Genomic DNA, 17198 nt, shown 5'->3' with positions numbered 1-17198 from the left:
CTGGAGCCTGTTTCAGATTCTATGTCTCCTTCTCTCTCTGTCCCTCCCCCATTCATGCTCTGTCTCTCTCTGTCTCAAAAATAAATAAACGTTAAAAAAGTTTTTAAAAAAAGTTTTTTTTAAATCCTGTATGTAAAAATAGATATGGTAAATTGCCAGTAAATTATTTTCTACAATTTAATTTTTTAAATTGTAATCTAAAGTAATTTTCATGCAAGTAATCTAAAGAAAATCACAATATGGGCTTCCTCAAGTACTATTTTCCATGCACTTAATATAGTAATACAGCAATACTTACATGTTCTCTTCTCCAACAATGCAAATAGCAGAAAGTATTTTTACTATTTCAGTCATCATGTTGGGTTGTTTGGGATCAATTGCTCTTGCCAATAGCAAAAGACTCCTTTCATCTCCTAGAATCCTTTGCAATCCAAACTAAAGAAAAAGAAAAAATAAAAACAATAACCCTCATTCAAAATGCCTATGTAATGCATGTTTAATTTAAAAAGCAACTTACAGGGTGCCTGGGTGGCTCAGTCAATTAAGTCTCTGGCTCTTGGTTTCAGCTCAGGTCAAAATAGCATGTATATAAAGCCCCACGTCAGGCTCTGCCCTAGAACACTGACAGTGCGGTGCCTGTTTATTTATTTATTTTGAGAGAGAGAGAGAGAGAGAGAGCGCATGAGTGGGCTAGGGGGAGGGACAGAAAGAGGGAAAAAGAGAATCCCATGAATAGACACTTCTCCAAGGAAGACATCCAGATGGCCAACCGACACATGAAAAAAATGTTCAACATCACTCATTATAGGGAAATACAAATCAAAACCACAATGAGATACCACCTTACACCTGTCAGAATAGCTAACATTAACAACTCAGGCAACAACAGATGTTGGAGAGGATGCGGAGAAAGAGGATCTCTTTTGCATTGTTGGTGGGAATGCAAGCTGGTTTAGCCACTCTGGAAAACATTATGGAGGTTCCTCAAAAAACTAAAAATAGAACTACCCTATGACCCAGCAATTGCACTACTAGGCATTTATCCACAGGATACAGGTGTGCTGTTTCGAAGGGACACATGCACCCCCACGTTTATAGCATCACTATCAACAATAGCCAAAGTATGGAAAGAGCCCAAATGCCCATCGATTGATGAATAGATAAAGAAGAAGTGGTATATATATACAATGGAGTATTACTCGGCAATCAAAGAGAATGAAATCTTGCCATTTGCAACTATGTGGATGGAACTGGAGGGTATTATGCTAAGTGAAATTAGTCAGAGAAAGACAAAAATCATATGACTTCACTCATATGAGGACTTTAAGAGACAAAACAGATGAACATAAGGGAAGGGAAACAAAAATAATATAAAAACAGGGAGGGGGACAAAACAGAGGAGACTCATAAATATGGAGAACAAACTGAGGGTTACTGGAGGGGTTGTGGGAGGGGGGATGGGCTAAATGGGTAAGGGGCATTAAGGAATCTACTCCTGAAATCATTGTTGCACTATATGCTAACTAATTTGGATGCAAATTTTAAAAAATAAAACATAAAATAAAATAAAATAAAATAAAATAAAATAAAATAAAATACAACTCATATTGGTCTTCTAAAAACCTATATCTCCACAATAAGGTTCTATTTAATTACATGAATGTTTTTCAAATGTAGTTGCTTGTCTATGTATTTTTTTTCAATTTGAAATGACTGCATCTTGGGAGTTTTTGCCCCTCGATCAGATATGATTTCCCTTAGCTTGCCTAAAAAATCTATAAATATTTGGGAGAAATACCTGAATAATAAGTATTTCCTCAACAAAGAAAAACATGTAAAGTACTTACTGATATAATTTTCTAAAGTAACTCTACTTGTGTCATTGGATCTCTCTGGAGATATCTAGAATTCATGGTTACATTCTCTAATTTGTATAGAAAATAAAATTAAACAAAAGGGGTAAAATGTTGGAAAGTTCTTTTTGTATACTATATGCTGGTTAAAGAAGCAATAAACCTCTTCCATACCATCTTCTATCTTCCCCCTTTCAGGAAGCTGTGCTACATTACAAAAGCTATGAACCCAAGGAAATGGTGACTAGGTTTTGGTAAGTGTCACAGTGAACTAGGCAGAGAAGGCACCATTTTCACTAATTTTCTAGGCTTGGATATGAACACACAAGTGTGTATTATAAGTATGAACAGAAAAAGAAATGTTTTAAAAGGTTAAAATTGAAATCTTGCCATTTACAACAATGTGAACAGAACTGGAGGGTATTATGCTAAGCGAAATAAATCAGTCAGAGAAAGACAGATATCATATGACTTCACTCAGATGTGGAATTTGAGAAACTCAACAGATAAACATAGGTGAAGGGAAGGAAAAATAAGATAAAAACAGAGGGAGAGGCAAACCATAAGAGACTTTTAAATACAGAGAACAAACTGAGGGTTGCTGGAGGGGGGTGTAGTGGGGGAGTGAGTTAAATGGGTGAGGGGCATTAAGAAGTACACTTTTAAGGATGAGAACTGGGTATATGTAAGAGATGAATCACTGGGTTCTACTCCCAAAGCAAAGACTACACTGTATGTTAAATAACTTGAAAATAAATTAACAAAAAAATAAATAAATAAAAATAAAGTAATACTAAAAAAAAGTAGCTAGGCAATGAGAAGTTGCTGGAGAGAAAAAAGAGAACTCATAATTAAAACCTATGTGCACACATTTGGCTAAACAGTTAAAAATTGTTAGAATAAATGGAAGCAGGTATATAGATAACCCCAATGGGTTCACTGTTTTACCTTGAATTTTTTATATTAACTTTGGATTTAGTGTTTTGTTTTTTTTAAGCTATGCTGGGATTGATAACACAGAACACTAAAAATAATAAAGTTATATTATAAAACAAAAAAGAAAAAAGGCTAAAATTGGTTTTCACTATATTTAGAAGGTATTTTCTTTGATCTTTGTCCCACAAAGTATTTCTCAGATTTCTTATGAAATGTTTGTTTCTCATTAGTTTAACAGTGGAATCCTACATTTAATTAGATCAAAATTGTCATTTCAAGCTAACTTTTAGTTAAGTACCAAACATACGAATACTTTCATAATTCCTAATTTAACTTCCAAAAGAATTTGGGGGAAAAAGGGGAATATAGCTAAAGCTCTTAAATGTAACTTTACCAGGGGTCATAATAAATAAGAACATACACAGAGACAAGACAGAAAAAAAAAAAAAAAAGAAATGGAAGAGACAAGATGAAAAAGAAGCAAAAAAAAAAGAAAAATCCCAAAAACCAGAATGGACAAATATGTATAAAGGTGGCCAGTAGGTACTAAATAGCAAGAAAAATACATGAAAAACATAGTGTAAAACTAAGAGAACGGTATTTATTATGCAATTACCAAACTTAAAATAATAGCTTTAAAAATCAAATAGACTGAGGGAAGGAGTTAACTTGGTGAAATAGTAGGAGGACCTTATGCTTGCCTTATACCTTGAACACAGCTAGATATTATCAAATCATTCTGGGGGCACCTGGGTGGCTCAGTTAAGCCTCCAACTTCAGCTCAGGTCATGATCTAGTGGTTTGTGAGTTTGAGCCCTGGGTCGGACTCTGTGCTGACAGCTCCAAGCCTGGAGCCTGCTTCTGATTCTGTATCTCCCTCTCTCTCTTCTCCTCCCCTAGGCACACTCTATCTCTATCTCTTTCTCTCTCTCAAAAATAAATAAACTTTAAAAAAAAAACATTCTGAACACCCAGGAATTCAATCTGAAGACTGAGAGAACAAACTGCACAACTACAGGGAGAAAAGAGGCCACAACATGCAAGGTAAGAAATGCAGTGATATGATCTGGGGGGGAAAAGAATCATGGGACTACAGAGGAAAGGGAGTCCTAGTCCTGGGGTGGGAGGGGGGAGGAAGAGGGAGAGGAAGGGAGAGAAAGGGAGAGATAAAGCAGCACAGCAGCACGCAGGGCACTGCACAAGAAAAACACTTGGGGCAGCCTCTCCCAAATGCCCTCCAAGAAGGGGAACTGTCCCTTCCATGTGATTCAGGGGATTCTCAGAGCACAGTGTCTGCTCTTGGGCCTCTGCCTTCCCATTGAGCTGCCCCATTTATTAGCATATGGGCAGAAAAACATGCTGAGGAGAGGTAACCTGGATGTCAGTTTTTTTGCTGTGCTTTACCATGAACTCCAAGCTACTGCACATTTCGTGCAGCTACTTTTCTCGGAAAAACTGCAACCAGCCACAGTGCAGCAAGACCCTCCCCCAGAGATAGCATGGGTCCTTGTCGCACTGGGTCACTAAAATTTGTGGAGCCGTGAATCCCAGCCATGCATCTGAGATAAAAGGAGCGCTGCACCACCACTGGGTCGGCAGACAGTGCAGATACAGGGTGAAGTCAGGGACATGACAGAAGCCTTGGACACAAGAGGAGAGACTGTCTGCTCTTTTGTGAGGGTCAGAACAGTAAGGGATGTAAATGCCCCTCTCAATGGAAGACAGTGGGCCCACACAATTCTTCATCCCTCCAATAGCACCAACGAACTTCAGAGAGCAGCACAGCACACACAGTGGAGGCTTGAGACACTCAAACCAATCTGTGTCCCTCTGCATTCTGCAGGTGCATTTTTTAATAGGGCAAGTGTGACTGACAGCCAGAGCAGCAGCAGACCTCTCTTTCAAAAGATCAGCACAACCCACCCACCCCCTCCCCGCCACACACACACACACACACACACACACATACACACACACACAGCAGGTGTACTGATCCTAGGGTGCTGCAAAGCTTCAGCTCTAGTAAAAATAGGACTAGGAACAGGATTTCCTAACGCACAAAGGACAGAGACAAGAATAAATGCAAAGACAGAGTAATTCATCCCAATAGAAAGAAAAAGAGGTCACAGCCAAGGAACTAATCAAAATTGATAAAGTAATGGGAATGAACTAGAATTTAAAACAACAATCATAAGGATACTAGCTGGGCTTGAGAAAAGCATAGAAGAAATCAGAGACCTTTACCAAAGAGATACAAGACCTAAAAACTAGTAACGTTGAAATAAAAAATGCTATAACTGAAATGCAAAACTGACTGATGTACTGAACAGATGATGGAAGAAGTAGAGGAACAAATAAGTGATTAGAAGATTAAATTATGGAAAATAATGAAGCTGAAAAGGGGGAAAGAAAAATATTGGACCACGAATGTAGACATAGGGAACTCAGCAACACTATTAAGTGTAATAACATTTGTATCATAGGAGTCACAGAAGAAGAAGAGAGGGGGAAAGAGGCAGGAGGTTGACTTGAGCAAATTATAGCTGAAAACCTCCCTAACCTCGGTGAGAAAAGACATGCAAATCACAGAGGCACAGAGAATTCCCATCAAAATCAACAAAAGCCAGTCAACACCAAGATATACCATAGTAAAAATTTCAAAATAAAGAGATAAGAAACGAATGCTGAAAGAGACAAGGGAAAATAAAGCCCTAAACCACAAGGGAAGATAAATCAGGTTCCTGACAGTTCTCTCCACAGAAACCTATCAGGCCAGAAGGGAGTGGCATGATATATCCAACATGCTAAAGTGGAAAAATATCCAGGCAGGAATACTTTGTACAACAAGGCTGTCAATCAGAATAGGAGGGCTAAAGAGTGTCCCAAAGAAACAAAAACTAAAGGAGTATCTGATCACTAAACCAACCTTGTAAGAAATATTAAAGGAGAATCTTTGAGTGGGAAAGAAAGACCGAAAGCAACAAAGACTGCCCAAAGACAGGAACAGAGAAAATCTCCAGAAACACTGGCTTTACAAGTAATACAATGGCACTATATTCATATCTATCAATAAACACTCTCAAAGTAAATTGTTTAATTACTCCAAGCAAAAGACATAGGGCATCAGAATCGATAAAAAGAAAAAAAAAAAAACAAGACTCATCTATCTGGCGACTACAAGAGACACATTTTAGACCTAAAGACAGCTGCAGATTAAAAGTGAGGGGATGGAGAACCATTTGTCATTCCAATGGACATCAAAAGAAAGCCAAAGTATCCATAGTTATACAAGACAAACTAGATTTTAAACCAAAGACTGTAAGAAGAGATAAAGAAGGGCAATATATCATGATAAAACAGCCTATCCAATAAAAAGATCTAACAATGGTAAATATTTATGCTCCCAACATAACACCCACATATATAAAACAATAACAAACACAAAGAAACTCATTGATAATAATACATTAATAGTAGGGTATCTAACACTCACAACAATGGACACATCCACTAAGCAGAAAATCAACATGGAAACAATAGCTTTGAATGACAAACTGGACCAGATGGACTTAACAGACATATTCGGAACATTTCATCATAGAGCAGCAGAATACACATTTTTATCGAGTGCACATGGAACATTCTGCAGAATAGTTCACACACTGGGTCATAAATCAGGCCTCAACAAGTACAAAAAGATTAAGATCATGCCATGCATATTTTGTGATCATAACACTATAACTTAAAGTCAACCACAAGAAAAATTTGGAAAGACCACAAATACATGGAAGTTAAAGAACATCCTACTAATGAATGAATGGGTAAACCAGGAAATTAAAGAAGTTATATATATATATGTATGTATATATATATATATATATATGTATATATATATATACATGTATATATACATGTATATACATATATATGTATACATGTATATATACATATATATGTATATGTATACATATATATACATATATGTATATGTGTGTGTGTGTATATATATGTGTGCGTATATATATGTGTGTATATATATATATATATATATATATATAAAGAGACAGAGAGAGAGAGAGAGAGAGAGAAAACGAGTGAAAATAAAAACACTATAGTCCAAAACTTTTGGGATGCAGCAAAGCACTCATAAGAGGGAAGTATAGCAATACAGGCCTATATTAAGAAGCCAGAAAGGTCTCAAATATACAACCTAACATTAAATCTAAAAGAGCTAGAAAAGGAAAATAAAATAAAGCCTAAAGCCAGCAAAAGAAAGGAAATAACATATTAGAGCAGAAATAAGTGATATAGAAACAACAACAACAAAAAATCAGTGGAACAGATCAATGAAACCAGGAGCTGGTTCTTTGAAAAAATTAACAAAATTGATAAACCCCTAGCCATACTTATAAAAAAAAAAAAAAACAAAGGACCCAAATAAAATAATAAATGAAAGAGGAGATATCACAAGAAATACCACAGAAATACAAACAATTATAAGAGAATATTATAAAAATTATATGCCAACAAATTGGGCAATCTGGAAGAAATGGATGAATTCCTAGATACATTTAATCACAAAATCTGAAACAGAAAGAAATAGAAAATTTGAACGGACCAGTAACCAGTAAAGAAATTGAATCAGTAATCAAAAATCTCCCAACAAACAAACGTTCAGGGCCAGGTAGCTTCAAAGTGGAATTCTACCAGATATTGATAGAAGAGTTAATGCCTACTCTAAAATTGTCACAAAAAATAGAAATGGAGGGAAAATTTCCAAGGTCATTTTATGAGGGCAGCATTACCTTGATTCCAAAAGCAGACAAACACCACTAAAAATGAAAATTACAGGTCAAATATCCCTGAGGAACTTAGATAAAAAATTCTCAACAAGATACCAGCAATTCAAATCCAACAGTATATTAAGGAATTATTCACCATGATCAAGCGGGATTTATTCCTGGGCTGCAGGGGTAGTTCCATATTTGCAAATCAATGAACGTGATAAAATACATTAATAAAAGAAAGGATACAAACTATATGATCCTCTCAATAGATGTAAATAAAGCATTTGACAAAGTACAGCATCCATTCTTCATAAAAAACCTCAACAAAGTTGGAATAGAGTGAATATACCTCAACATCATAAAGGCCATATACAAAAGACCCGTGTCTAATATCTACTGAGAGCTTTTTCTCTAAGGTCCGGAACAAGACAGGGATGTCCACTCTCATCATTGTTATTTGACATAGTACTGTAAGTCCTAGCCTCAGCAATCAGAAAACAAAAGGAAGTAAATGAATCCAATTCAGCAAGGAAGATGTCAAAATTTCACTATTTACAGACCACATGATACTCTATGTAGAACACCTGAAAGACTCCATCAAAAAATTTCTAGAACTGATAAACAAATTCAGGATAGTCGAAGGATATAAAAGCAACATAGAGAAATCTGTTGCATTTCTATACACCAATAATGAAGAGGCAGAAAGAGAAATCAAGGAACCAATCTCATTTATAACTGCACCAGAAACCATAAGATATGTAGGAATAAACCTAACCAAAGAAGTAAAAAGAAAAAATTGTACTCTGAAAACTATAAAATACCTACATTATGAAAGAACTTGAAGATGACAAAAGAAATAGAAAGCTATATATGAAGCTATTATAAAGTTATTGTCATCAAGAGAGTATGATACTGACACAAAAACAGACACATAGATCAGTGGAACAGAACAGAAAAGCCAGAAATGGACCTACAACTATATGGTCAACTAATCTTTGACAAAGAAGGAAAGAATAACCAATGGAATAAAGTCTCTTCAACAAATGATTTTGGGAAAACTGGACAGCAACATGCAGAATAATGAAACTACACTACTTTCTTATACCATATACAAAAATAAATTCAAAATGGATTAAATACCTAAATGTGAGACAGGAAACCACCAAAATCCTAGAGGAGAACACAGGCAGCAACCTTTTTGACCTCACTCAGAGCAAATTCTTACTAGATATTTATCCAGATGCAAAGGAAACAAAAGCAAAAATAAACTATTGGGGCTTCATCGAGATAAAAAGCTTCTATACAGTAAAGGAAACCATCAAAACAATAAATAAATAAAAGGCAGCCTACAGAATGGGAGAAGATATCTGCAAATGACATATCTGACAAAAGGTTAGTATCCAAAATCTATAAAGTACTTATTAAACTCAACACCCAAAAAACAAGTAATCCTGTGAAAAATGGGCAGAAGATATGAATAGACACTTGTCCAAAGAAGACATGAATAGATACTTGTCCAAAGAAGACACCAAGATGGTTGACAGAAAAGATGTTCCACATCTCTTATCATCAGGGAGATACAAATCAAAACCATGATGAGATACCACCTCACACCTCCTAGAATGTCTAAGATTAACAACACAAGAAACAACAGGTGTTGGTGAGAATGCAGAGAAAGGGGAACCCTCTTACACTGCTGGTGGGAATGCAAACTTGGTGCAACAACTCTGGAAAACAGTATGAAGTTCCTCAAAAACTTTAAACTTAGAATTACCCTAAAATCCAGCAATTGAAATATGAGGTATTTACCCAAAGGATACAAAAACGTTGATTTGAAGGGGGGCATGCACCCCCAATGTCTATAGCAGCACTATCAACAATAGTCAAATTATGGAAAGAGCCTAAATGTCCATCGACTGATGAATGGATAAAGAAGAGGTGTTATATATATACAATGGAAGATTACTCAGCCATCAAAAAGAATGAAATATTACCATTTGCAATGACATGGATAGAGCTAGAGTGCATTATGCTAAGCAAAATCAGTCAGAGAAAGATAAATACCATATGATTTCACTCATATGGAACTTAAGAAACAAACCAGATGAACATATGGGAGGGGGGAAAAGAGAGAGCAAAACAAACCATGAGAAACTCTTAAAGATAGAGAATAAACTGAGGGTTGATGGAGGGAAGTGGGTGGCAATGAGCTAGGTGAGTCATGGGTAATGTTGAGGGCCCTTGCTATGATGAGGACTAGGTGCTGAGCACTAGGTGTAAGTGATGAATCACTGAATTCTACTCCTGAAACTAATATTGCACTGTATGTTAACCTACTAGAATTTAAATAAAAATGTGAGGAAAAAAGAAATCATCACTCTAAACTTAAGAGCAATATGACAGCAATGGAAGCTAAGAGGTAATGGGTTACTTTTTTATCCTATTATGGTCCTATCATTACATGTTTTGTATAAAGGAAAAGAGTTGTTGAAGAAAGCAATCTAAACTTCTTGGGTCCAACAAATGTGAAATTTAAGTCATTTCAGATGCAAGTGTCATGCTTTGACTATGATAATTTATTCCACATGGAGTGGATATAACATATACATATATTTTTATTTTGAATATGTACTTTACACCTATTGTTTCACATGCCTATAATTTAAAAGATCCACCATTTATTCATTTCCTAAGCATTTATATGCAAGTTATTAAAATGTCCTAACTAAAACTTGACGTTAGTTTAGAATAATCTAAGTCAAGCCATCATGTTTTTTAAAACTGCCAAACTCCTTAAGTAATAAGTAATTATGTTTTGACTTAACAACTAATGCCTTGTGGGAAAAGGCTCTACAGGAAATCTCATTACTATGAATTTATCTAGTTGCTACCCTGATTACAGTTATTTAGTATCCTGGGAATCTGTGAGAGTTGACAATGCGAGTCAATAAGAATTTAAAACTAAGGGTTCTACAACTAATTTTACAGATGAGGGGATTGACAGCCAGAGAATTCAAATGATTTTTTAAATGCCACTCAACTTATTGGTAAATCATGTACTATATCTCCCAATTTCTAGTACTGTTTTTGTTCTATTATTTCTTTGTTTCTATCAATTGAATAAAGAGATTCATCTTGATTTGTAGAGATGCAAGGTTCATTAGTGCTGTCTTGTTAAGAGACTAGAATCTGCACAAATCTGTTGCAAAACAGTAAGGGTACAAAAGTTGTGAAATTCTGTATTAATGCTGATAGAAATCTTTCTGAAAGAGACTTCCAGGAACAGAACAATTAGTATAGTCTATACAGCAGTCTTATGTCAACTAGCAAGTATCTTCTACACATGTCAGATGTTCTTTCCTGTTAACATGTGTGCATAATATATACATATATAATCATATATAATCCCATATGTTTAAGAAAGACTACAGATTAAAGAATCTTATAGCATTAGTTATTAATAGCTATACATTTATATTATAGTAATAGCTACACATTTGTGCAGTTTTTGGTTACTGTTATAATTATTTCTATTAAATATCTTGAGATTATCAAAAACACCATCTAAAGAGAATTATACAATTAATTAACTAGTGGTATTTTACTTATAGGAATATAGAGCAAATCTAATACAGTAACAAAAAGTTTATAGAAAAAATAACTATAACCTCATAACCTGTACAAAGATTACTGTTACAAAAAAAAACCCTTGTCTGGGGCGCCTGGGTGGCGCAGTCGGTTAAGCGTCCGACTTCAGCCAGGTCACGATCTCGCGGTCCGTGAGTTCGAGCCCCGCGTTGGGCTCTGGGCTGATGGCTCAGAGCCTGGAGCCTGTTTCCGATTCTGTGTCTCCCTCTCTCTCTGCCCCTCCCCCGTTCATGCTCTGTCTCTCTCTGTCCCAAAAATAAATAAACGTTGAAAAAAAAAAAAAAACCCTTGTCTAGAATTTGTAAAGTCCCTCATATTGCAACTGCTATACATATACAAAAAAACCTTCCTATCTTCCTAAAATGTCTTTTATGTATATTAATTCACTGACATTAATTGAACAAAGAAGAGAAATCTTCACCATTGCAAACAAGTTCTTTTTTGCTGGTTCTTAGCACACAAGTCAAACCATACTTTTGGATTTTCCTTTTCAATGGAATAAAAATTCTGTAAAAACTGGTATTCAACACATAGCATTTAACCATAAAAGAAAATATATATAATTTGGGAACAGATTTATGTTTCGATAATTGTAAAAAACTACCAGTAAATATTTTGTGAAGCAAAGTATATTTTTAAATATATTTCAATGAAGCTTATTATGATTTGCACCATAAAGACCCTTTGACAACTGAATAAGCACCTACTATTTTGTCAGTTTCATACTTCCATATACTGCTGGGCAAGTTCTCACCTTTTGTCACAGGCAGAAATAAATACTACCTACCTTATTATTCATGAATGCTTTGAGGCACTGAATAAGTTTATACTGATTCTTCTTGTCTATGTTTTCTTGCCTGAATAAAGGGGAAATAAACAGGTTACACTGTGCTCAAAAATTTCTGCTTTGGTGATTTTTTTTTTCATGTTTATTCTTACTGTTTCTTGTCCAGAAGCTTTTCCAGCACATCCAATAAGAGTCCGAGACCTTCATGGCTAAAGTTGTTAACCCAGCTATAAAATGATCAAAAAAATGTGTATAAATAATTTATATATTTAAAACATTAAATATCCAAAATGAAATTTTGATTTTTAAATCTGATAATCCTGTCTTTATAACACTTGTCATTTTTTTTCTACTTCCATTGCTATAAGTATTGACTCTATAAGATGATTCAGAGATCTTTACCTCAATGCCAGACTTCTCTTCACATTTTAGATTGCCTATTCCACAGTAATGCCTTGGTTGTTTCACCAGCATCAGATACTGAAGTCGGCATATATAAGCCAAATTGATCTTCCCCTGTATCTCTGTTACCCTAAATCAACTCTTCTTCCACTCTTCCATGCTCTGTTAATAACACTGCTATTCTTTGAATCCTTCAAACCTGAAATACTGGCATAATTTTTTGATCTCCATCTCTTTCACCTTTGTATTTATTCTTTTCATTCATTCCACAAATATTTATTGAGTACCTACTAAGCACCAGGCATGTTCTGGATGATAGAGATATAACAGGCAACAAAACTGAGCCTTTACCCTCATGTAGCTTACTATCAAAAAAGGAGACATGATAAACAGATAAACAAGTATATAATAAAATGTCAGTAGTTTGGAGCTATGAAGAAAAATCAACTTTAGTACAAGGAATAATGAATGCCAGGATGTGATTTATTTTTAAATATTTTTTAACGTTTTTATTTATTTTTGAGAGACACAGAATGCAAATGTTTCATATGCACTGCCATCAAGCTATAAAGCATTTATTTATTTATATTTAAATTTTAATATTTATTTCTCTTGGAGAGAGAGAGACTGAATATGAGCGGGGGAGGGGCAGAGAGAGAGGGAGACACAGAATCCGAAGCAGGCTCCAGGCTCTGAGCTGTCAGCACAGAGCCTGCGTGGGACTTGAACCCACAAACCGTGAGATCATGACCTAAGCCAAAGTCGGATGCTTAACTGACTGAGCCACCCAGGCACCCCAGGATATGATTTTTTTTTTTAATTTTTTTTCAACGTTTATTTATTTTTGGGACAGAGAGAGACAGAGCATGAACGGGGGAGGGGCAGAGAGAGAGGGAGACACAGAATTGGAAACAGGCTCCAGGCTCCGAGCCATCAGCCCAGAGCCTGACGCGGGGCTGGAACTCACGGACCACAAGATCGTGACCTGGCTGAAGTCGGACGCTTAACCCACTGCGCCACCCAGGCGCCCCAGGATGTGATTTTTTTAATGTGTTGTCAGGGAAAGATTGTTTGATTAAGTGGCATTTGAGCAGAGTCTTCAAAGAAGTGAGGACTTTCACAGTAGAAGGATGAAGGACAAATCAAGTCCTGAGGAGGTAGCTAGTATGCTTTGAGTATTCCAGTAATTGTGAGGAGATCCGTGTGGCTGCAGCTGAATAAGAAGTCTTGGAAGAATGGCAGCAAATGAAGTCCCATGTGTGGTAAAAGGCTGGAAGACTGATCATGTACAGCTTGGTTTGACTTTCTGTCATCCAGTCATGAATATGCTACTTGTAGAATGACTCCCACATATTTCCCCTCCCCTCCTTTTCATTGTGTCTGATAACATTCTAGTTTAGCCCTAGTTACCTTTTCTTTAATGTGACAGGAGTCTCCCAAGTAGGGTCTCTGCAGCATCATTCTTTTATTCAGTTTACAAAATGCAAGATTAGATTGCACTTAATCAGCAGTCATATGTCCAAAAATTTCCTCTGTACTACCCAACACATTTCAAGTCCCTTGACCCAATATTCTGATCTAGCCTCAAATATTCAGAACCAATCACATCCACAATGTATATGGAAGTTCATTTTAAACAAATTGTTTTAATTTCCATAGTGAAAATGAGAAAAAATCAATATGGCATTGTAATGATAATTGGCAGCAAGCTACTGTTCATTTGAGGCATGTAATCAATCAGTACAATGAGCCATTTTCTCTAAAGACTCTCCCTAATCAGTGGGGTGGTGGTGGAAAAATAAAATGACATCAGCTCTAAGAATAATATATCAGCAGATATTACAGCACAATATACCCTTACAGAAAACTTAAAGTAATAGAAATTCTGAACAAATTTATATACCCAGCCCTTGGTATCTCCTTTGGCATTTAGGAAGATAAAATAATCTATGATTTCCTTAAATTTAATACTTATAAATTGCTTTTCAAGATTCTAAATTTTACTCATATTCTTTTCACACCCAGTACTTCTAAAATTATTGGTTAATTTTTTCTTGGATTAGGAAAGTGTTTGGTATAAGAACATTACTTATTATCTGGTCACTTAACATCAGTCACCCACACATCCCAGACTTCTTCAAATTGTGCGGTTTATGGTACTTTGGTTTAACTCAGTGGAAATTACTATTGGTCTGAAAAAAATAGGATACTCATGAAACCTAAGTGTGAGGATGCAGGGCCTATTTATTAAAAACTAGGCAGTGAAAAGTCTTAACAGAATATTTTAGGCCAATGGGCAGTGGAGGCCTCGTTAGAATATTCAAGACTTTTAAAGTAGACAGAATAGGAGTCCAAAAGGAGCCTGATACTAGAGGGATAAAATAATTATGTAGCATGATGACACTCGACAGGTTAAAAGGAAGGGAATGCAGCTAAACATATGTTTTTTTTTTTCTTTTTCTCTTGCCAAATCATTGCTCTTTCAGGCACTAAACACTTTGTGGCCTTTAGCCAAATGCTGTTTTTTCTTTTTCTTTCTCTCTTTCTCTCCCTCTCTCTATAAATATATTGATTTTAGCAAATACAAAAGTGGCCATGAAATGATGAAGCAGTTTAAAAACAAAATGTTGGCTACTCTACATCGGCAAGAATGCTGATACTACTACACCTGAAGTAACTATAAATCAGTGGTTCTCAAGGTACGTGCCCCAAACTAGCAGCAGCATCAACATCAGCTGGGAACTTGTCAAAAATACAAATCTGTGGGCCCCACCCCAGACCCACCAAATCAGTAACTCTGGGGACGGGGCCCAGCAATCCGTGTTTTAACTAAACCTCTAGGTGATTCTGATGCTCAATTTTGAGAACCACTGACATAGAACACTGCCTTTCTCAAGCAAGACTCAGGCTCAAAATTCAAGATTGCTTTATACACCCCCTCAACCATACCGTGAATTCCCACTGCCACAGGACAGAGATTCAGTCCAAGCAAGTACATTTGGTACATTTTTCACAGTATGTAAATTTCAGCTCTGAGTTACTCCATACTAATTGGAATATCTAGAGGTATAAATATACAGTTGATGACTCTATTTAAAATCTGCCTCAGAGATTGCAAATAAAGACAGATATATACATAAATTTTCAGTAGTATCTCAGTCCTGAGATAAGAAATTGTAATTTATCACAGACACCTTATTTATAAAAGAAACATAGAAGCAGCAGAGGATAATGAAGAACCAAACAGAATAAAAAATGGGGAAAGAGAATGATCTCTTATAATTCCCATAACCACTCTGAAACATAAGGTTTTTTCCCTTTCTTTTTTACTGAAGATTTACGTACAATAAAATAAATCATTTTGACAAATGCATAATCATGCAACCTCCAATACAAAAAAGATACACAACATATTCATCACTCCAAAATACTCCATTATTCCTTTTCAAAGCCAATCCCTTTTCCAAACTCCCAGCCCCCTGGAAACACTTATCTGCTATGTAACCCTAGTTTTGCTTTTTCTAGAATGTCATTAGAAATGGAATTATAAAGTATGCAGGTTTTGTGTCTGGCTTTTCTCATTTAGCATAAATATTATGATATTCAACCATTTTGTTGCATTTATCAGTGGCCCATCCCTTCTTATTGTATGGATATACCGTTGTTTTTTAATATATTAATCAGTTGATGAGTATCTTGGTTATTTCCAGGCTTTCATGATTATGAATAAAACCTCTATAAATATCCATAATTTTTCTTGGGAAAGTAATTGGGGTAGAATTGCTGGGTCTCATGGTAAGTATATGTTACACTTTTCCAGAAACTGCTTTCCAAAGTGGCTATCCTATTTGGCATTCCTTCAGCAAAGTGTAACAGCTCCATTTGCTCAGAATCCTTCCCAACTTTTCACACTGTCAAATATTTTTAAACTTTAGCCATTCTGAAACTTGTTTTCAGATAAAATGAGAAGCAAAGTAGTTAAGTAACTTTCCAAACATCACTCAACAAGTATCAGTTCTAGGGCTCACACCCAGGTCTAACTCCAAAGCCCATGTTTATTTCAATCATGCCATTAGAAATTACTAACAGGAACAGAAGATAATTTTCTGTAACAACATCTGCATTGAGCTTATGTCTATACGTGTGTGTGTGTGTGTGTGTGTACACACGTGTGTACACAGCTTATATCTATATCTATATCTATATCTATATCTATATATCTCATATCTATATTATATCTATGTCTAGACACACAAACATGTGCTTTGCTTTATTTAACAGCTTACTTCATTCATTTAGGTGTCATAAGTACTTTTCAGACCATGCTTTTATTGTCTTTTAAAGTCCTAAGCTTTATAAGAAATCTACTAAATATTGTTAAGGAAAGATATCTGGAGAACCCAACTAAAACTTCCAATTAAGATTTAGGTAAGGCAGCTCATTGAAAAGAATAGGGCCAGAATGTAGCTTACACTTTTTCCCCCCTTTGGATAAGCTATATAGTTTACAGTCTTTTCAAGTATTAATATATTGGTTATTTTATGTTATTAAGTCACCTAAGTCAAAGAGTTGTCTTGACATACTGTATATCTAAGTTGATGTTTGTGGCCACTACCTGCAAGGGTACCAGGTGGAACAAATAAACCACCAAACAAAAACAAAAGAAAGATCAGTCAGAAAGATTCATTTATAAGTAAGCAAGAGGCCAGGATTAGATCTGAAGACTGAAAAAGAAACCAGGATGTTTACCTAGGGAGCAAGAGAATAAACCCACAATAGGGCAGT

General features: G+C 35.6%; 1 protein-coding gene across 5 annotated transcripts in view; it reads right to left on the bottom strand.

Moving 5' to 3' along the window:
- Nucleotides 1–17198, bottom strand: part of DIAPH2 (diaphanous related formin 2) — a 995484-nt gene that overhangs the window by 748188 nt on the left and 230098 nt on the right. For all 5 annotated transcript variants that reach the window (XM_045470691.1, XM_045470696.1, XM_045470695.1 and 2 more), the window contains 3 exons: nucleotides 12164–12238; nucleotides 12012–12081; nucleotides 299–435 (listed from right to left, as the gene is read on the bottom strand). In XM_045470691.1, the coding sequence (XP_045326647.1) occupies nucleotides 299–435; nucleotides 12012–12081; nucleotides 12164–12238 (282 nt within the window). The remainder of the gene's footprint in view (nucleotides 1–298; nucleotides 436–12011; nucleotides 12082–12163; nucleotides 12239–17198) is intronic.

Source organism: Leopardus geoffroyi, chromosome X (genome assembly GCF_018350155.1).
Source record: "Leopardus geoffroyi isolate Oge1 chromosome X, O.geoffroyi_Oge1_pat1.0, whole genome shotgun sequence".
NCBI classification, from domain to species: domain Eukaryota; kingdom Metazoa; phylum Chordata; class Mammalia; order Carnivora; family Felidae; genus Leopardus; species Leopardus geoffroyi.
This window is presented reverse-complemented; position numbering and strand designations above follow the sequence as displayed.